Here is a 22,951-nt window from a genome sequence, read left to right as displayed (position 1 = left end):
TGTAGCCTAAAAGGCAGGCTTCAAGTGGAGGATGACTATGGTGAGCAAATACCAAGAAGTGTAGCAGCAGACTTCAAATTAAATGGAATTCAGAATGTGTACAATTTTGTTCTTCAGGAGAAGTCACTGCAAAACTGAAACTGTTAATGAAGATAATCGAATTGAGGGGAAGTTCTGCAGGCAGATTAAACTTTTTTTTTTTTTTTTTTTTTTTTTTTTTTTGGTATGGAGTAGTGTTGCTGCCTCTGGGCCCCATGTTTAGCAACTTCATGGAAAGATTGTAGAAGTTGCTTGAGAATATTTCCACTTGTTCAGTCCTGTGTGGTGATGTAGCTTTTTTATTTTTCAAATCTGCAAATACCAGTGAAAAGATAAGAGTAATTGTATTAACTTGAAGCCTGTTGACACTGACTTCACTGAACACTAGATCTCTTGCACTATTTTAATATTGTGGAATGTGTCAGAACAGCAAATTTTAGTTTTGGAAACCTTTTTTTGGGTGGGTAAATATTTATTGCACTGTTTGATTGTAGTAAAGAAGACTTGGCTGATACCTTTCAGTTGTTGGGGAATATAGGAAACATAAACTTCCATTGTTGGTTTTTCATTATAGTGGTTGGCACCTACCATGGTTCCCCGGATCAGTCCCATCAAGTGGCAGGTAACCACCAGCAGCCTCCACAACAGAATACTGGGTTCCCACGTAACAATCAGCCTTATTATAACAGCCGGGGAGTGTCTCGTGGTGGATCACGCGGCACTCGGGGCTTAATGAATGGATACAGGGGACCTGCCAATGGGTTTAGAGGTAAAAAACATATATATTATCAAGCTTTTGAGACTTTATCTGATTTTTTTTTCCTCCCCCAGGATTACAGTGTGGCAGGAGACTTTAAATGTAATGTTGACCCTATTGTTTAATAGAGAAATATATTGGGAAGATACCGAAGTTTGTAATGGTGGTGCTTGCTTTGTTCTATCTTAAGAAAACAGTTCTTCTAGCCTTGTGCTGGACTTTTTCTAGAAACTGAAGAATCATCTTTTGTTCTATGTTTGTGCAGTACCTACCACTCCAAAGATTGTGGTCCATGGCTAGGGTTCCTGGGCATATGGTAAAATACTAAATACTGAGTTTAAGCATGTGTACTAAATATTATGAAAGAAACACCCTCAGATATTACTTCCCCCAGTTTTTACAAGGTCTTAATGAGATGATGTAGGTTATTCTACAGGTGTTTACAGTCTGCTGGCACACAACACTTTAAGAGTCAGAGAAATCCCTTAGTGGCTTTCTCTGTGTGTAGCATAATTTGTGAAGAAGACAGGTTATGTGCCCTTCAATAAGCATTTGTATTTTCATCCTTAGGAGGGTATGATGGCTACCGCCCTTCATTTTCCAACACTCCAAACAGTGGTTACTCACAGCCTCAATTTAATGCTCCTCGGGACTACTCCAACTACCAACGGGTGAGTTGACATTTAAGTTGAAATTATAGGAATAGAAAAAAATCAATAAGACTAAATGAAATAACTTGCATAAAATAACTAGTAAATACTCTTTAGAATTTTAATTGCTAAATCTCACTGACTCCCTATTAAATTAGTTGTTCAAGTGAAACTGAAGCTCTCTGCTTCACAACAATCATCTGGTCAGCCTTGCTCACCCTGTGACTTGAAAATAAAGCTTTTTTTAATGATTTGTGTTTCACCAAAACTTCTTAAAATTTGTCATTTTACATTTTCACAGTTGCACAAAATTAGGTACTTGAGCATTTTTTTTAAAGATTTTTTTTTATACACATTTTCAGAACTGGTAAATTATCTAAGGGTGAATCAGAACAATTTACAATAGACATTGAGATTCAAAAAAGCTTTATAAATGGATAACATGTTGTCAACATTACATGTCCAAATATGCAATGTAAATATGTGTAAATCAGCAAATCATGACTGTTTTTACTATTCATTTGCTAGTCCATTAGTAACAATCCTAATCAAAGTCTGAGTTTGGATTTTTACCTTTAAGTTCTCAAGCAGCTTTTTTTTTCTTGGCCTACCTGTACACTTCGATTATTTATCAATATTATTTGTTGGCTTGTGTGTGTACAGTGAAATCTACATTTACAAATAAAAAGTATAATGCTTCTTAGCCTAGATATGTTATGTAAAGTTTAATCACTTAGTCCATGAAAATAGTTTAAGATGTTTGTTAGTGGCTAATGAACCTAACCTTTCGAGCGTTATGAGGCACATTAGGATTTCCTGCTAAGAAATACAGTTCTGTATGTTGGTGGTGCCCCTACTGCTATTATTTAAACAAATGGATATATTGAAAAATGGATGGGTTACTTATAAATACTCTTGAACCTTACAAATGATGGTGGTTTAATGAAGTTTCCTTGATTTACTTTCTTTAGGATGGATATCAACAGAATTTTAAACGTGGCTCTGGACAGAGTGGACCTCGGGGAGCCCCTCGAGGTAATACTCGATGTGTTCCTGATTCTGCATAACTGGAGTTTCTGATGCAATCTTTAGACTAAGGGTTGTGGATGTTGTGAAGAACATTGTATCATGTAAAACTAATAAGCCATAGTTCAAAAATACATTTAAGCTTTCCTGGAACTTTTTGGGAAGTTGTTTAATTAGTTGATGGTTGAATGAAGTTATTTTGTTTATAACAATTTAAACTTAAATCTCAGTAGACAAATGTGTCTTTGCATCCATGCTATTTTGTTGCCTTTTTTTCTTGCTAAACCAGTACGAGTCTTGAAAATTTTTTTGGGCGGGGAGGAGGGGGGAATTAAAGCTTTACCATCATTTCACTACTACCACTGCTAATCTTATTTGGAATTTTAATTTTTTGCTGCAAGACTTGCTAGAATTTTGACTTCAGGCTTTTCTTTTGTGCATTTTAAAGCTTTCTTTGGCTTCTGAGTTAAATTGTATGTTGATGTTGCTTCAGTTTCAGTAAAGATGTGTTGCATTACTTGCAATCCATTGTAGAGCACTTCTCTCTCTGTGTTTACAAACTCTGCTTTTCGTTCATTTAGTTCCTAGAATCTGCAAGCCAGTGATTACAGGAACTGATGCTTAAATAGAGATGAGGAAAATACACCTTTGTAAAAAATTTCCAAAATATTTTCAACCTTATTTGCAGTTGCACAGTGTACTTTATTTTGAGAATGAAACAAAAATAATAATATACTGCTGTCACTCAGTCATGTATGCGCTTAAACTCATTTTTATCAGATAACCAAAGCTGTAGTTGAATCAGTCTTTCTCCATTTGAACATTAATTATATTTCAACAATACTTCCGTAGTTTTTTGGTGGTCATTTGGTAACTTCTTTGTGTGAGCTCCATAAACTGTTGAAATCTAGAACAATATCAGTTGTCTCATAGAAATATATGTATGTGTTGTCAAAAGGAACTGTCCTAGTAAAGAATGAGCAGTCCTGTGGCATCTTGAAGATTGCGCTTGCATGGGTAAAATCCACTTCATCAGATGAGTTGGAATGGAAATGACAGAATCCAGAGTATATTCAAAAGCAAAAACAGCTCCCTGTCAATTGTAGGACCAGTGTTAATGATGCTAATTAGTTAAGTCAATTAGCATAATTAACACTGTTCCTACAATTAATAGCCAACTGCTTTTGCTGTTGTATGCTCTTGATTCTGTAATTTCCACTCCAGCTCATCTGATAAAGTGGGTTTTACCCATGAGAGCTCATGATATATTTATTAGTCTCTAAGGTGCCACAGGAATGCTCATTATTTTTAAAGTTACAGACTAACACAGCTATCCCTCTGAGATTTTTATCTTAATAAATGGGGCTATGGGATTGGGAATCGAGAGGCTATCTATTTGTGGTGAAGTTTTAGCGATGCTGTCCATAAATATATTCTAAATAATAGAAAAGTCCATTGTTAATAAAATGCAGGTAAGAATCTGGCAAAAAGATGGGTTGATTGAAGATATGTTAAAAAAAGCTGTCTTTCAACAGAACATTATCTATTGATTTATTTTCAGATTGCAATTTGAGACTGGCTTGTGACAATCTGAGACTTTTTAGCATAGTAGCTTTAAAATACTTTTTTTTTTTAAAGTGCTAGTCAGTTACTTAAAAAAAAAAAAATCTTAGCTTAACTTGTATTGGACCTGATGTCCCATGCATGTGTGGGTGAGAAATCTCTTTAGAAGCTAGGTTAAATTAAGTAGACTTGGAGAAAATTATGAAAAATACCAAGAGGATGAAACAAAAGAATTGATTAGATGATTTAATAGAAAATACAATGGTGTTTATGTTTGGATGGATAAGGATGTTGACATGCGTTAGTATAGTAAACTTATACCTATTAATTCTAAATTAAAGTTATAGAGTCCAAACGTGAGTTAGACCCTTTTTGAATTCTATAATGATCTGATTTGATGTGAAATTTAAGAGCTGTTTCTATTTTCTAGGTCGTGGAGGGCCCCCAAGACCCAGCAGAGGGATGTCTCAAATGAATGCTCAGCAAGTGAATTAAACTTATCCCACAGGATTACATTAAACGCCAAAAACACACTGGCCAATGTACCATACATGTTACCAGAAGAGTTATTATCTATTTGTTCTCCCTTACAGGAAGTTCATTGTAATGGGACTATTTTCATTACCCATAAAGACAGGACTACAGTTGTCAGCTTTATATTACCTGGATATGGAAAGAAACAACGTTTACTCTGCATGTTCTGTCCTAAGCATCATCTTGAGCCTTGCACATGAGATTCAAATTTGTCACTCTTGCTATGAGTAAAGCAAAAAAGGCAATTTCAGGGTGATCAAATCTCCATGGTTTACTGAAGTGGCAGAAAAAAGCAAGACTGCCTCACTTCTGACATTCTGTAGTGATGCAACAATCGGCAAATCCCTAAAGATTTTATTCTGATGGCAGTTGACAAAATTAAACTTTCTCACGAAAGAAGGATGGAAGAAGTGAAGTGTGGTTTGGCACAGCAACTACATTTCAGCTTTTTCACGTTAAAATGAAGCACTGAACAGTTTACGATGCATAATGATGCATATATCCCTAACTAGACAAATAAGCTGACAGCCAGCTTTTGATAGACAAGATACACCCTTAGCTACAGCATTCTCCATCACCAGGCTCAGTTTACTGTGGCTAAGGATACATAAATTGCTTTTGTGTAACTGCTGATATAATTGTATAAGGTTTTTTTAACCCTCCTCCCCCCAAAATTAGCTTTGATTGGCACTTTAAAACTTTTGCGACAAATATGGGATATAATCTGGACGCCCACTTGTATATTTGATGTGAAGTATCTAGATATCTCTCTTGAACATATTTAAGTTTCTTTGATAGCAATGACTTTTGTAAGGATTGGTATTGTCTCTATCATTCCTTATGACTTGCACATTGTCTGTCACTAATACTTGACCTTGCTGTATTATCACCTAAATAACTGATACCGGTACTGATGGAAATCTCTAATGGATAATCATAATACTTTTGGTCACATGTCCTTTTGTCTTTTCTGCAGCCTGAAGGTTTTAAGAAATCTCAAATGCCCGCTGCTGCTGCCCTTTTAATTGCTATCTTTTGAAAAGCACCAGTATGTGTTTGGATCGGTTTCCCCTTTTAAGGGAAATGACAGCCAGCAGTTACAGTTCTAACGGTATAAGCAAGACAAATAAAACATGTTTATAAAAATTGTATTGTGGAACAATGGTTTTCAGCTACTGATGCAGACTTCACATGATGGAGATAGACATTTACATAAGCCTGTTTGTTCCTTTTTAAATTATTCCAAAAGTTATAACACTGTTAACTGTTGTCTTAATTCACACTGCTCTTCTCCATGGAGACTTTCATGTTAGTTGAGTCAACATATTGTGTAAAAGAATTAGGTTGGGACTGAGAGATGGGAACTTACAAATCTTATCCCAGTTTTGCCACTTGCAAAATGATCTTGGTCATATTGGTTAATCTTTGTGCCTGTTTCCCTATCTAAAATGGGGAGAATACATATCTACCTCTATAGAGGTGTTTAGTACAAATGCATGTTATAGCACACCGCAGATGTAAAGTGCTATTAAAGGTCATTAAGCAACAGCCACATATTGAACAGAGGATGTTTAAATCATGAGATAATGGTATTGTTTTTACTAAACCAAACTGAAGGGTTTGCTGCTGTTTTGGAGAATGTTTTATACTGTCATGATTTTCCGCAGCTTTTTTTTTTTTTTTTACTTTAATGTGTAATAGTTCTAAACTGAATACACATGACTTACATTTTGGTCGTGCCAGAACGAAAAGACCAGAGACATTAATTACAAATATTATACTACTGGGAGACATCACAGTTTTGTGGAAGCAACAGTAAACTGTCATCTTGCAAAAAAAATCAGTAGCTTGGGGTGGCACTTTTTTCCTAAGTAATTAAAGGACACACTCTGGTATGATGGCAGGTAACTCTTTTGTGACAATATTTTAGTAAACTCTTGCTCATGCAGTTCCACTTAGTGTTTTTTATTTCCTTAAAGCTGGAAAGCGGTAAACTTTTTAATGCTGATCTTTAGGAAAATAAGAGAATCTACAATATTTTCTTTTAAATCTATTTATAAATAAGTGGTAGAGAACTAGCCATTTATCTTTCTGCTGCATCCCAACTGACTCTTAACTAATTTTAGTTTTTCATAGAACTCATAACATATTGAAGAGGCCATTGACTAGATCAAACATTCCGTTTTCCAGAAATATAGGCATATCTTTCTTTTCAAATTATATCCTTTCAATTAACTAATAAAATGTGGGTAACTGAGACCTATTATTCTGAGGTGTTATCTTGTGAGCTTGTGTGTAAGAATTGCCTTTAGATAACGTAGCCTTCTATATGCAAATGATACATAAAATGTACTATAATCATCTGTAGTACATAAAACAAGTACTTTGAGTACTTATTTAGTCTGAATGTTCACTCTAATTTCATTAATCTTAACAGTTGTATGGTTAATAAATCCCTGCTGAAAAGAAAACTCATCCCTTTATATGAGTTCCATCATATTAAGGTTCATAGATCCACTAACTAGTCTTCAAGCCTGCACTGCAGAAAGTAAGACCAAATATGTTCATAATTGGCATTGCTAACCACACCTGCCAAGAAATCTTTCCCTGCTTCTATTTTCTCCTTTGTGCAGACAGGATAGATTCTCATGCTGCAAAACTTTTCTTTTTTTAATTTGATTTTTCATTTAAGAATTCAGAGTTCTTTTAGCCTCTTCAATCCCAGATTTGAATTCAGATTTGTTTCTCCCCCTAGAGAGAGTAGCCCAAGTACACTCTAACTATTGCCACATTGAGCTCTTGAGGACGTAGCTGAGACCAGCAAGGAAAGCCTCACCCATGTGGAATATCAAGCTTCTTCTGCCTCCTCTTGGGCTATGGAGGATTGAAGCCAAGCACTCAATCCCAAAGGATTTCTTAGGCATTAAAATGCTTATGAGGCTTGATTCCCAGCTTGTAATATATTTTTCCTCTGGGGCATATATCCACATATGGCCTGAATGACAATTACTTACAAGGAGTTTCTCGTCTCACTGCATAGGCGACCCAGACTCATGAAGGCTTTAATGGGAATGATTCAGAAAGGACTTTTATAACTTGTTTCTGCAGCGCTTTTGTCCTTGATCACATTAGCTCTTGATTAAGTGAATGTTGTGGATTTTTTCTGGCCCACGAAAGCTCATCATCTAATAAACCATCTTGTTAGTCTTTAAAGTGCTACATTGTCCTGCATTTTGCTTCAGCTACCCCAGACTAACACGGCTACATTTCTATCACTATTCTATGAAATTTGAGGCACCTGTAGAAGCCCAAGAGAACTTTAGCATCCAGATTTTATGGACTATACTGCCTTGTCTAGCCTGTCCTTAATGTTTGGGAGACTTCGGGGTCTGGGAACTTCTTTTCAAAAAATGGCTTTGGCCAGTTATGTTTTGTCCAGGGTTTTACTAGATGCTCAAATTCTCTCTTGACGCATTTGGTTCAGGTTTTGGAGCAAGGATATGCCAGCTAAATTCTCTCTTTGCACAGGATCTTAGGCAAAGTAATCCCTGACTTGGACAAGACAAACTTTTGACAATCTACATCTAATATGGAAAGGACATAGTGGCAGTATGGGAAAGCAAGGCAGCATTTAACAGCTGATCAAATATAACAAAGAAAAACCTGGCAAGAGGAACAGTCCTCAAGTCAACTGATCCAGAAAAACCTTGGACATTCTACTTTGAGTCCAAGTTTTCTGCATGGCTTCTTCATAGCCCCATCTAAACCAAATAGTCAATTCAGAATCCTTGGAATGCAGAAATTCACTAAACAGACTGCTTAATACTAATCACCTCCGTCATGTCTTTTTTCCCCCCCGGACATTAAATAGCTCACTTGATAGAATTGCTGTTTTTCCAAAACTTCTGTAATGTTGTCTATGCACGTGAAGAACTAATACAAAGAAGGCCATTCACGGTCTTCTGTGGATTTTGGCAATAGAATCAGTTACTTTCAGAGATGCTTTTTTCTCTAGAACAGTGGTGTTTAACCTGAAGTGTGTACTGTCTAAAGTAAGTAGGAAAATAAGCTGAAAACCCAGAAGTGTTGTCATTAACATAGAAACCCGCAGTTTAGTGCCCTTTCTCATGCTGCATCAAATGCCATGCTGACAGGTCTTATGTTTATAGTTGAATTCTGTTTCTCAGTTTTCAGTCTAAGACTTGTATGGTAGGGATCTGTGGACCATAAGGTGAATTTCCTAAGGAGTCCACACTGCAATTTGAAATTATTAGGGCTCCATAAATGAAAGGTTGAAAACCATTCCCCTAGAATAACAGTGGAATCTCTTGATGGACTATAATAAATGTTAATACACACATAGTTTCAGTAGGTTGAGCCTAATGGAGATTCTCTATCTTGGATGAATATAGTGAAACAACGTTTGTGTATAAAGCCCTAGAATGGTCACTATCCCAAAGCTCAGGCTTCCTTTTTGGAGGCTGAAGTTACTTCGGAACTTGTGTTTATCTTGGTGTGTGATTTGAGAATGTTATGTCAACTTTCTGTCAAACCATCAGGTGGTCTGGACATTTGGTTAGTTGAAAAACAGTCCTATAGTATCTACTAGCTGGAACTCCAGGATATGTGATATGATGTTACAGTCCTGTCTCCACCCCTCAAAAAGATTGACCACCTTGGCAGCTCATCTAGTAAGGAATACGTTACCAAAAAATTCCAGAAGGAGGCCGAGCTCCTTTTCACTGGCCCACAGAATTAACTTTTTTCTAAAGGCTATATATATGCTCCAGAAGTTCATTGAATTTTACAGCAAATTGGCTCACTCATCAGAAAGATGACCTAGCAGAATAATCATTTTTTCTTAAAGGATTTGTAGGACTGATGCTACGTTGGCACTCTGCAGGTGGATCGTTTGCCTCCTGTTCTATACAGAATCTCTGCAACACTTTTCCAGAAAGTGGGTGCTCAACTGTAGGGGCATCATATGCTCGGTCTTAAAAGGAACAAATAGTTTTTCTGTTGTTTTCTTTTTCCCCCCTCTTCAAATAGCCATTCAAGTGATAAAGAAAAACTGTCCTTTTACTGGCCCAGGAAGCCATGGTTATCATTCTGATAAATAGCGTCAGAGGGGTTGCTGAGTTAGTCTGTAACAGGAAAGATTTAAACAACAACAAATAGTCTGGTAGCACTTTAAAGACTAACAAAACATGTAGATGGTATCATGAGTTTTCGTGGACTGTGCCCATGAAAGGTGATGATACCATCTACGTGTTAGTCTTTAAAGTGCTACCAGACGGTTGTTTTTTAAGTTTATTCTGATAAATATAACCTACAGCTAGGGTGACCAGATACCAAGTGTGAAAAATGATGATGGGCGGACGGGGGTAAAAGGCCACCTATATAAGAGAATGTTCCTATGAAATTGTGACATCTGGTCACTACCTCCCATGTTGTCAAAGGAGTAGCCTTTATCCTAAGAAATTTTTTTATACCTACCTGCACCACAGAGGGAGACTAGTTAACTGGCCTTTGAAGAAAAATCTAAGTACTGTATCATTATTATGGTAAAGAATGCATTCTTGGAAGCAATTGAGGTGTATACTGAAACCTAGCTTTTTCAGATACTGGTGTAATGGAGGAAGATTCCCCATTTTCTATGGGAATGAAGCATACTCTTACGATTTCTTAGATTCTAATATGGGAGTTCAGATAGTAACGTTCACATATCTTGCATATTAGAAAAAGAAAGCTTTTGTATCTAGTCAGACCTCGAGTATCTACTTAGATAGCATCTCAACTTACACCAGATTTGAATTTGAATACAAGTAGTTAGTTCTGATAAATTTGAGCCTTTGAGAGAAATCTCCCTTTGTGTTTCTTTACATAAAAATAATATTCCGTATAACAGCATAGTGATAGTCCATTAAAGACTGTTTTTTGCACTGATTCTACTCTTTCCATATCAAAGTAGATCTAGTAAGCCATTTAGGAGGCTTCTGAAGTTCTATCTCTTCTATCCTGTGGGATCATTTCTCTGGTGCCTTGTCTCCATTTATTGGAAAATTGATGTTGCAGAGATTGAGCTCCTGGGGTTCAATTTAGCAGGTCTAGTAAGGATCAACTAAATCGATAACTGATCGCAACCTCTTCAAATCTGATACTCCCCCGGGTCACAAGGATTAAGGGAAGTCGACCTTCCATAATGGGATGGCACAGGGGGATGCCATGGTATGTCAAACTTAGTTTGACTTTGTCCCCTAATGTAGACCTGGCCTGAGCCATGAGATATTCATGCAGTTTTTTTTTAAATAAATTTGTAAATTGACACTTTCCACCTCTGTTCTCAAAGTGCTTTGAACTGGATATTGTCGCATCTTTTAATGTGGCCTTTTGACACATGTTCCATGCAGTGATATGTTAGTGGATATAAACTCATATTGTAAATGGCTTACCTCAAAGAGGAGCTACTGCTAGTACTATGTTTCCCAATTTCTTTTTCTAGAGCTGTGTCTTGATGGACAGAAAAATTCCTTTTGCTAATTAGAAATTTTTCTTCAAGATTCCAGATCTTCAGCTCAGCCTACTCTTTGGGAAGTAAGGAGAGTTGAATCCAGAAATTGTTTGTTTAACAAGTGTTAGCTATTCCACTTGTTCTGAAGTTGGATTTATCAAAATTTTATACGGTGATAATACAAATGTGTAACTTGGAAGGGTAACTTCCTGATTCTGTTCAGTATTGAACTATCTGTACATCATTACACTTCAGCTTGATAGTGAATGAATCATTTCATGGCCAGTGTCAAAACTTAAAAAAACGCTGAAAAAAATTTAAACCATCCTTCCCTTTTATGCGTGCACATGTCATTTACATTTTATAGAACTGTCTTGTTACTACCACTTCCTTGTTACTTTGGTCTTCAAGTAATTCATTTTACCGGCTCATATTTTGCTGACAACATAAAAGTTGTAAAGTACAAGTGGTGCTTTCCTTAGTATTCTTAGGTACATGGATATTAATCTACCCTTTTTGTACTTTTTTTTTAATTCAAGGAGTTTGCTATATTGTAAAACCCAATATTTATATTGGGCTAATGTCTTTCAAGAAACAATGCCAATAGAAGTTGGATTTAAATGAATGAGTAATGTAGTTTTAAGATGTGTTTATGTTAAAGAAATTTAGGTCTTTGGAAGTTTTCCATGTCAGGGATGAGTTAAATACCTATGCAAATATCTTGGATCAATTTTTGTTTTGAAATAATTGATATTACGTGTTTGAGGATACAATCAGTGAGAATTAATTAGTGCCTTTTAGTACTATAACTTGTATGCTTGTGAAGCTTCCTAGGAGAGATTCAGATGCCGCCCAAGCTAATTATCAGAGTGTCCACAGCTAGATTTTTGGCACACATAGGAAAAATATATTCCACACATGGATTGTAAAAATCTGCATATGGATGGAAAAGATTAGAGGGAACATGGGTGCCTGTGCACTCTTTTCTTGGAATTGATAACCTGGATTTCAGGGTGGTAAATTGTTTTCCTATCACAGCTCCAATGTGAAGTTGCATCTTTGGAAAGCTCAGTTTCTGAAATTAATGTTCACACCAGACAGATTCATTGGCTTTGAGTGCAGAATGTGTAGCAAGATGATGGATGAATGCCGCATCCAGCAAATCCCATTGATTTCAAGTCTCTGTATTTTTGTCATTGAAAAGGGGATACTACTTGACTTCCCCGAGAGGCAGTAAATAGGGACGCTTAAAGAGGGGTATTAGTACATTCTTGTGACTAAAAACATGCTTTTTCTTCATCACCTGTGGAGTGGAATACCAGAAAAAGAATTTTGGTTTTAAAACAAGTCCCACCCATCTGTTGGGTTTTAAAACAAGTCCCACCCTCTCTCAAAGCTGAAAAGAATCGGGAGTGACGTGCCATTTGAAAAAAGAAATGGAAGAGGTTTAGTAATGCAAGGAGATGTTTTGTGCACATGTTTTGTGTAGAGATGCTGATTTGAGCAATTGAGAAATTACATGATAGTTTTCATTCTATGTTGGAGGAGATTAATTAGCAATTGAAACATAATGCTTGAAATACTTAATCTGGTGTGACTAGTTCCAACTCAGGTCTATGTTGCACTAGACTACCATCCTCAGAATAAAGAGTTTTCTGAAGTTTGAGAATTTTAAGGTCAGAATTGAAAGCTTTTGTATCTCTTATGGCTGTGTGTAGCACTCTAGCCATTCTCAAGAGGTTATTTAGGTCTATAAAGGATTACATGAATTAATATTACAGTAGATGTTAATGGCTCCCAGAAGGTGAGTATTTAGAGAATGGAAATATTTTTTAGCTGAAACAGTATTGGCATTATGTTAGGGAGTAATGATTCACCAAGCACACGTCTAGACTACGTTTTAATTTTGAAAGAGGATATGTAAATTCTGTGTGGATTTGCCTATCTTCTTCCAATCGCATTTTTGAAAGAGGATCTTTCAGAAGGGAAAGTAGTCTGGATGTGTTTTTTTTTTTTTCAGGAAAACCCCTTTAAAAAAACAAAACAAAACAAAAAAAGCTCTTCCTAAAAAAGGAGGTTTACGCGGTTTTTGAAAAAGGGTTTTTTCCCTGAAAAACCCGTGTCCAGACTACTATCACTTTCAAAAGATTCTCTTTCAAAAGTGTGATCGGAAGAAGATAACGCAAATTCCCGAAGAATTTGGGAAGAATACCTCCCCTAGAGCTAAAACTGTACCTAGCTCAAGGCTACTCAGCTTGGGAAGCTCTGAGGGGCCACAATGATATTCAGCACATGCCAAGGGCCGTAATGTAAGTGTGGTTACATATATATACAAATAGCTTCTTTCACACTGATGGGCATGAATATGATTAAGGCAAGTCTGCACAACATGAAGGCCCCATTTGTCAGTTCTGCTGATATTAATAAAATGCAATATTGACCCGATTTCCACTCATATGACAGCACTTTTAATGAGCACTTTTAAAAAGAAAATTGTATACCAGTGTTGTGTGTGTTTAGCTTGAAGCTTCGGGTTGTGCATTTCTTGGAGTGATTTTACTCATAAAAGGTTTCCAAGCCAGAGTGCTTCAACCTGTGGCAGCTGGGGCGCTAGGGGAGGTAGGCTGGACACAAAATGCTGGAACAGGTGCCAGGGAGCCCTGTCCTGGATTCCCAGCAGGGCTGACGTTCCCGCCGCAGGAGTCTGTCGCTCTGTGCGGGATGGAGGCAGGGCTGCCCAGTTGCAGCGCTGGACCCAAACATGGCCAGTGTGAGCCAATCAGCACTTGGGTTACATCTAGACTGCAGAGCTTTTGAAAAACTCTGCTGTGTCCAAGGAACGTGTCCGCTTTTTCTGAAGTTCCCAAAAAAGTGGACGTGTTCTTTCAGCATCCCTGTATTTCTCTTGGTGTGAGGAATAAGGGATGTTCTGAAAGAGGAGTTTTTTCTGAAACTTGGCCCCGTGTAGACGAGCCAAATTTCGGAAAAGCTTCTGGGGGGGGCGGCGGGGGGAAGTGGCTTGTAATTTGCATATCTTTTTCTGACTTTTCTCTGCAGCATAGACATAGCCTCAGTTTCTGCCCACAAAGCTAAGCAGCAGGCTTGAAATGCTGATACCCTGAACCTGTCTGTTCCAGACAGCCTGTCCGCTTGCATCTTTCAATGCTCACCCTGCTTGGGAGATGACTCACTGTTGTGGAGCATGTTCCCAGTGGAGATCATGTTAAAAGGATCCTATCCGCGGGCCATGTGTTGAGCCCTGCGTAAACCCAAACCCCACCTCAGGCCATGTGATTAGTAGCTCTGACCTAGCTCCTTGACTTGACTGATTCCCACCTTTCTCTCGGCCTTCTGCTGGTGATTGGAGTACAAAGAACTCCTCTCAGTAGATTAAGTTGCTGGGCTTCCTAGGCTTGGGAAAAGACAACTTCTCTCTTCTGACCCAGGTACCTAAGCAGCTGTTCTCAGTCCCAGATCCCTCTCTGCTTCTGCTAGAGCAATGTGGCCATAGGCTAGCACCTGGGTCTGGAAGACACCATGCAGTGTAAAGCTGACCGGGGGAAGTTCCTCCTTGCAGAATCTTCTGAGTGAACATGTAAAATATGCATTTTATGGCAACTATAGCATCTACTTAATTATCAGTGTAAGCCATGTTCTTAGAGGGTCAATTCAATTTTAAGATCTGACAGACTCTGCATGTTATGTCCCATTAGTTCCATGCATACTGATCAGGAAATATTCAGTTATCTTTTCTGAATTTGTTTAATTAGGTAGAAATTCTTATGTTCTAGAAAGTGGGTGACTGTACAAATTAAATTTAAATGAGGTGGTGATCATTTTGTTTTTAGATCTGCTTTTCTAAACAAATCCTGCTTGCTATGTCTCCTTCCACATCTTGAACTTAATATGTGATTGGCAGCAATATATGATTGGCACCCTCTGTGCGCCCTCCAGTGGGGCATGTGGCACCAACGAGCCTGGGCCTTCTAGATCGGGCGGCCCTGCCTCTCAGCAAGGGGGACTTCCCAGAGCCATCCACACCGGAGGCCTTGGAGGCAGCGAGGGTTCTGAGTCCTTCCCCTCCCCTTCTCCAACTGCGGCACCCCCTAGGCGGCACAGGGACGCTCTGCACCGATCGCCTCCTGGGGCAACCGAAGGCATGGTGCATGAGGGCAGACATCACCCGGCACCATATGTGGCACCAGCCATCGTGGCACCAGCTCCCCCGGTGCTGGCCAAAGACACGGCACTAGACTTGGCATGGCAACATCACCCAGCACCATCACTGCCCTGGGGCCCATCGGCACCTACCTCCGTGCAAGACTCCCGTGCGGCCATGCCTCCTCCATCACTGCGGCAAGCTGAAGTCCTTGTCTCGGGGCACTGTAACTCCTTTGGCATCTGCGCTAGCACTGCCCTGGTCCACCTCGGAGTACTTGTCCGACTCAGAGGCAGTATCTGTCCAGTCCTCAAGGGCCTCCAGGTCTCACTCGCAGTGTCACTCCTGCTCTTGGCACTGTTCCCGGCACAGTAGTCCTCCGCTCCCAGCAGCAGTGGGCTTAGCCGGTTCCAGTGCCCATGGTACAAACATGACCCCCTCAGCCTCCGGGGCAATGGCCCTTCTGGACTCCCTGGGCTTACCGCCAGGGCATGGAGCCACCCACACCAGCTTTTGTCTCCTCAGGGCCTCGAGTTCCTCTGTCGGTGACACCTCTTGTGAGGTCCCCCACCTCGGGACGTTCCCTACCCCTGGGCCAGTTGTCCCAGAAGTCCAGTGGGGAGCATGGCTCCGCTGAGCCAACCTCCCCCCTCTTCGTCCATAGACACCTTGGACGATCCAGATTGTGAGGATGCCCCTGTGGGTGAGGTCCAAAAGGGGTTATCGTTGTCCTCCCTGGACGAAGTGTTAGCTGACTCCACCCCGTGCATGCCCTCCATGGATGCTAGAGCACATCAGGACCTTCTTCGCCATCTGGCCCAATGTTTGGGGGTTCAAGCAGAGAAGGTTTCCGACGACTCGGATTCTACTGTTGACATTCTGCATGCCGACATCCCCTCTAGAGTGGCTATACCGGTCAACAACAGTGGCCAAAATTTCCAAAGCCTTGTGGCAAACCCCCGCCTCTATTCCTCTGATGGATAAGCATGCGGAAAGGAGGTACTTTGTCCCTCAAGAGGGTAATGAACCCCTCTTCTCTCACCCTCCCCCAGGCTCATTGGTGGTGCAAGCCGTTAATCAAAGGGGGAAACAAGGGCAGTCTGCTGCCGCCCCTAAGAACAGGGAGGCCAAAAAGTCTGACCTGCTGGGATGGAAGGTCTACGCGTCTGGGACATCCAGTATCGCATTGCCTTCCAGCAAGTCCTCTTGTCCCGCTATGCATACAACACATGGACATCCATGGACAAGTATATGGACTTGCTCCCTAGGGACTCCTGCTTGGAGTACAAGATCTTCGCGATGAGGGGAGAGCAATCTCCAGAGCGGCTCTCCAAGATGTGGCGGATGCTGCAGCTCGAGTGATGGCCACCGGGGTGGTTCTGCACCGTAACTCATGGTTCCAGGTTTCTGGGGTGCCACTGGAGCTCCAAAACACCATTCAGGACTTCCCATTTGAGGGCCTCTTGCTCTTTTCGGAGCAGACCGACCAGAGGCTTCATGGTCTCAAGGATACCAGGGTGATGTTAAAGTCCTTGGGCCTGCACACTACTGCTGCCCAGAGGCGTACGTACTCAAATAGGAATGTTCCTACTGTGCCTCCCCAGGGTCCACGCCCCAACTTCGCCCGCCGTAGGAACAGGAGTCGCAACGGCAGGAACAGGCGCCGGCTGTGCCCAGCCCCTAACAAGCCCCCAGGGCCCCATTAGGGGTTTTGACGGGACCCTTGAGGGCATTTTACCAGTCTCCTCTCTACCTTTACGGGACCGTTTATCCCCATTTCCTCCAGGCCTGGTGGTCTGTTGCGTCGGACCGATGGATGCTGGAGATAGTGGAAAGGGGTTATGTAATCCCCTTCCACTTGCCCCCTTCTTCCCTACTCCCTACCCCGTCCCTTTTCAGGGACCCCTCTCACGAGCCTCTACTACAGGAGGAAGTAAATCATCTCATGCTAGGGGTGGTGGAATGTGTTTTATTCCTCCTCCCCCTGAGCTTCGGAACAGGGGATTCTATTCCTGTTACTTTCTGGTTCCAAAGGTGAAAGGGGGCCTTCATCCCATTCTGGATCTCAGAGCTCTAAACCCAAGATGGGTTCCAGTTCCCCTGATTCTAGATTCTTTTGGACCTTAGGCTCCAGCATCTCTCTCCCTTCTCCATCAAAGTTCACCTGGCGGCCATCTCGGCCTTCCACCCGGGAGAAGAAGGGAAACCTCTGTTTGCCAATCCGATAATCAACAGGTTCCCAAAAGGGCTGGACAGGCTCTATCCCCACGTCCGCCAGCCCATCCCCCAGTGGGACCTAAACTTGGTTCTCTCCCAACTTATGGGGCCTCCGTTGAAACCATTAGTGACGTGCTCCCTCCTCCACCTATCCTATAAGGTGGCTCTCCTGGTGGCAATCACTTCTGCCAGACGGTTATCTGAACTTAGGGCACTCACATCAGATCCCCCTTACACGGTATTTTTTTTTACTGATAAAGTTTGGCTCTGCCTTCACCTGCCTTTCCTGCCGAAGGTGATGTCATCCTTTCATACATCCCAGGACATCTTCCTGATAGTTTTTTACCCTAAACCGCACGCATCTGGGAAGGAGCAGGCTTTATACACTCTAGACGTCCGTAGGGCACTAGCCTTTTATTTAGTCAGGACCAAACTGTTCCGAAAGTTGCCACATTTTTTCGTGGCTATCGCAGAGCAAATGAGGGGTCAACCTGTGTCCACCCAGCGGCTAGCCTCTTTGATAACCGCTTGCATCAGTGAGTGCTACACCCTGGCTGGCGTTTTGGCTCCACCCCTTCTAGCGCACTCCATGAGGGCAGTGGCTACCTCCACCACTTTTGTAGTGCAGGTTCCCATCCTGGACATCTGCAGATCCGTCACATGGTCCTTCGTCCATATCTTTGCCAACCACTATACACTATCACATCAGGCCAGAGGGGACGCTGCCCTGGGTAGGGTGGTCCTCCACGCTTCTGTAGTTTCATCCTCCAACCTGCCTCCTTAGGTTCTGTTTTGGAATCACCTATATTGGAATGCACATGAGCAATCACTCGAAAAAGAAAGAATGGTTATTTACCTCATAACTGTGATTCTTCAAGATGTGTTGCTCATGTCCATTTCAAATCCCCGCCCATCGCCCTTTCTCCGGTACATGCCGGAAAGAAGGGACTGAGTGGGTGAGGGGGCCAGCATGGGTATATATGGGACGGTATACTGGCACCACTCCAGGGGGCTCCCTGCTGGCCCTAAGGGTACTGCTGAGGGAAAAACTTCCGACAGCGTGTGGATGCTGTCCGCACACCTATATTGGAATGGACATGAGCAACACATCTCGAAGAATCACAGTTACGAGGTAAGTAACTGTTCTTTACACTAGTAATACCATCATTGCTAAATCTATTTACAACAATGTTCAGTATTTATTTGCTATTGAAATATTAAATAGTCACAATGGCATACAGCTGCAGAATGTTAAAAGTAAAAAGTGCTAAGAATGAGCAATAAAACATTTTAAAAGTAATTTTTAAAATAATTGACAATGGATTACAAGAAAGGGAATCTAATTTCAGTACTTCACAAATTTATCTGCTGTTCTGAAGTGCTATATGAGACTGTGCATTGATACGGTACTTTTTCAAGTACTAAAAAAAAAGATTTTTTTTTTGTAGGAGGTATGTAAACAATTTCACTTAGATCTCCTTTAGCAGTTGAATACATCCTTTTCAAATAGGAAAGAGATGCTTATGTTGGCTAGGCTTTGGAATGGACTGTGCCTTTGAAAGAAGTGCTGAAATGTACTGTGTGCTTGAGGGGATCATCTCTGCCATCCAACCTCTATTTTTGAAAACACTGCAGAAGGCCTTGGGCACGTATGGTACCTTTTATCCCCTTTGTCCTTTCTTATCGTATAGCTGTTGTTTTTTTTCCAGCAGCATCCCTTGCTCCTACTCCTGCGGTAGTAAGGAATGTGCAGATCTCCCTGCAGGAGCACCTGAGTGGGGACCTTTTCATTAATACTCCATTACCAATTTAATCAAAGCACACAAATGCTGACTTAGAGGTATCTGCAAGTAGTAATTGCCAGCAAATATAGTCAAAACTAAATTAATTGCCTGTTTTACTCTCTTTAGTGGATAATGGCTGGAAAAAGTATGAGTGTGTTTCTTACCTTGTTCATAAGTAATGGAGCATCTATTCATGAATTCTTCTGTCATGTCCATGAAGTTTTGTGCAAATTTTACTTTCGATGTACAATGTAAGTTGGTCCTACAAAAGATTCTTGAGACACAATAGATTTCATAAGTTTTTATTAACTTACTATTGGAGCACTGAGAAACACTCATGGAGCAAAGCACATGTTTGGATACACCAGGGACAAATCTATCCTACAAATGAATTGAAGTGACTCAAGTGCATTGATGGGCTTCAGCAAAACACAAGAAAGACTCTGGAGTTCATGTTCCAAATTGTACCCATCTGTATTCCCAATACTGAATCCGAACTTGTCAGCTGTTGGGATATAAATGTTTAACTGGTTAATCAGGGACTGGAGCAGAGCCTGCAGTATAAAGCAGAGGCTGTAGTGAAGCCTCCATGCGATGGGGTTGGAAGCCAGCCCTTGCTGGCCCTGCTTTTGGAGAGGTTTTGGTGCAAGCTTTGCTTTATACTGCGCACCATGTGTAACTATGCAACTGCTAGGATTTTTAGTGTTTACATGGTTACATTTTAAATAACTTTTTATCTCCCTACAGGTTATTGCAAAATGCATTGAATGCACTTATTAGAAAAAAGTGTGCACTGTTTTTCACATCTCACACACATCCATCTGTTCTTGCAGCAATTCAAAAATGTTCTTCCAAGTTCATGAGAGCAGCTAATCATTTGATCCTCTGCTTTGTATGTGAACAGTTTTTCTTCTGTGGACTCATTTCAGCTGCTTCTGCAGGCACTGGCATTCCTTCTGTATCAGAAATTATACCACTACCTTTTCATTTTCATGATAATTCTTTATTTGCTGAGTAGCCTCAACTTATTTGCTGACATCAAGGTCTGATTTTTTTTTTGTCTGCAAGGTTGATTTTAAAAAGTAGGTTATTGCCAAACTAGAGATGAGACTATTAACTGAACTGACAATTCATCTGTCAGTGATCTACCTTCTTCATCTACCCTATTATTTCTTGTATTTTCTCTCCATTTCAACAGTGCTGATTGCACACACCATCTGCAACTGCAGAGCACTGACGCTTTCAGTTTTATCCTCTTGTGTCGAAGAGACAATGTTTTCACACTGAGTATCATTCTAGTCAAAGCTGTGAACAAATAGAGTGAGCATTGATTAAAGCACTGAAACTGACTAGTATGAGAAGTTTCCCGTATTGCTCAACACTAAATTTAAAGAATGGCATCCTCATTTTTGTTGTATTGAATTAAATGTTTGTCCTCCTTGATGCTGTCCTCTCACGTTAGCGCTATTGTCATATCCTTGTCTCCTGTCATTAGTAAATGTCACACTGTCTGAATAATGCCTGAAATACCTCATGTGATGGAGTCTTTCTGATAGTCCCCTGCACATTCAGAAGTGATAGGAAGTGCTCTTCAATGCTCATTTCTCTCTTGAATCTTAACATACCTCAAAATGAGTTGTTCCTCATGACTGATCTTAGAGGTGTAATCCCAAATAAAGGAGTAATATTTCATCTTGTTTGCTAATTTTACCTGTTACATCAACACAAAATATAATGTAAGGCAAGGTTTAATGTATGTTTTTTAGTGAAGAAAAAACATGTAAGATCATCACAAATGTAGCTATTCACTCAAGTTAACCTAAGTTTCTATTTCCATGCTTGGTTGGTTTTTTTTCATGAAATGCACAGTTTCAAATACAATTTACAAGTGCTTTCTCTTCCTTGTGATCAATGATCGTATAGTCTAGTCAATTGAACATTCAGTTTTCAGGTGCAGGTCCAATGCTCTTCCATGTGAACATGGCTTTTTCTCATGAGCTTAAAAGTATATGGTTATACTACTGTTCTCCAAAACTACCATTAATAAGACTAAGCTTACCACCAATAAATAATTTGTAACAGCAGCAAAACACTAGTACACTTCCCTGGAATCAGGGCCAGATGGAGGCATGGGCGAGCCGGGCAGCTGCCCGGGATGCCTGATGGCAGCTGTAAGGGGTGCACGGTGTCCCTTACAGCTGTCATCAGGTGCTGCGCGCCCAGCTCCCGCAGCGCCGGCCAGCAAAGCCCTTCCCCCCCCCCCATGGCTGCGGTCCCCTACACAGCCCAAGTGCGTGCACCATGCTTGCACCGTGCGCCTCGAGGGTGGGCCCCGGGCTGCGCATCAGCGGCTGTAGCCAGGCTGCGTATGCGCTGTGTGCCCCAGGGTAGCCATCCTGCAGCAAAAAAACTTCAGGACCAGACTTCAAAGAGAAACTGCTGAGCTACAGTTCATCTTCAAGCTTGACACAATCAACTCAGGATTAAACAAAGACTGAATGGCTCCCTAACTACAAAAGCAGCTTCTCATCTCTTGGAATTCACACCTCCAGATCAGCTACTAGAAGTGGGCCTCATCCTCCTTGATTGGATCCACCTTGTCATCTCCAGCCTGATCCTGGCCTGCATATTTATACCTGCCTCTGGAAATTTCCACTACATGCATCTGACGAAGTGGGTTTTTGCCCACGAAAGCTTATGCTCCAACACTTCGGTTAGTCCCGTGGTCCCCAACCCGGTGCCCGAGGGTGCCATGGTGCCCGCCGGGCCCTTTACACGTGCCTGCGGAGCAATCTGGGTTGGCCCTGTCCCCGGGCGTGCAGCAGGTGCCAGCCTCGGGCGCATGGCCGGCCCTGGCCCCGGCTGCGCTGCGCATGCTGCATGCTGGTGCTGACCCTGACCCCCGGCCCTGGGGGTGCTGCACAGAACCTGGGCATCCCCTGCCCGGGATCGTGGCACATGCCGGTGCCGACCTCGGGCGTGCAGCGCATGCTTGGCCCCGCCTCCAGTCACGTGGCCTGTGAGCGGCCCTGCCCCCGTATGGGCAGCGCGTGACCGGCCCCACCCCCAGGCGCCCGGCAGCCCCAAAACATTGGGGACCACTGGGTTAGTCTATAAGGTGCCACAGGACTCCTCGCCGCTTTTGCAGATTCAGACTAACATGGCTACCCCTCTGATACTTAATGTCTCGTGAATCAGGGCCCAGCTGTGCAAATTGTTACAGCTAGAGCACAAAAATGGGAGGCAATGCTTAGATTATTGCATCTAGCCAGCTTTATTACAAGTTCCTGACTAGAACTCCACAAATCAGGCAGTCTACTCGCCCGCGGTGAGTAGATTTTAGCCCAGTGTGGCCGTGCAGCGCAGTCTGCTTCCATGCGGCTGGCAAGCAGGGCTCGCTGCTGCTTGGTGAGCCTTGGCTGTATTAGTGTACTCGATTAACTGATAAGCAAAAGCTTGTAGGTTAATGCTATAGATTACATGCATTTCCCCCATTCTCCCTTGCCAATAAACTTTTTAGCAGGCTGTGCCCTGAGACCTACCGCGGTTGCAGCTCTGCATTTAAAGTGTGCTAAGAACCAGGTGCGTAGGCAGCTTGACTCAATTCTGGCTTGCGCCGAGTCTGACAGCTCAGACCCTCCTGGACAGGCAGCTGGTCCGTGAGGGGAGCTAGTTTTTAAACTGGCTCGCTTTGTGCACTGGCTCCCATCT

General features: G+C 41.6%; 1 protein-coding gene across 5 annotated transcripts in view; it reads left to right on the top strand.

The window, feature by feature from the left end:
* Positions 1 to 5,718, top strand: part of CAPRIN1 (cell cycle associated protein 1) — a 78,423-nt gene extending 72,705 nt beyond the window's left edge. For 4 of the 5 annotated variants that reach the window (XM_006127311.3, XM_025186790.2, XM_075927666.1 and 1 more), the window contains 4 exons: positions 614 to 808; positions 1,367 to 1,467; positions 2,418 to 2,481; positions 4,466 to 5,718. In XM_006127311.3, coding sequence (XP_006127373.1) covers positions 614 to 808; positions 1,367 to 1,467; positions 2,418 to 2,481; positions 4,466 to 4,530 — 425 coding nt within the window. In that variant the 3' untranslated portion in view covers positions 4,531 to 5,718. The remainder of the gene's footprint in view (positions 1 to 613; positions 809 to 1,366; positions 1,468 to 2,417; positions 2,482 to 4,465) is intronic. The other variant, XM_014575620.2, reaches the window with a different exon arrangement.
* The last annotated feature ends 17,233 nt before the right edge of the window (positions 5,719 to 22,951 follow it).

Source organism: Pelodiscus sinensis, chromosome 4, assembly GCF_049634645.1.
Source record: "Pelodiscus sinensis isolate JC-2024 chromosome 4, ASM4963464v1, whole genome shotgun sequence".
NCBI classification, from domain to species: domain Eukaryota; kingdom Metazoa; phylum Chordata; order Testudines; family Trionychidae; genus Pelodiscus; species Pelodiscus sinensis.
The sequence above is the reverse complement of the archived record's forward strand: the minus strand, read 5'-3'. Positions and strand labels throughout refer to the sequence as shown.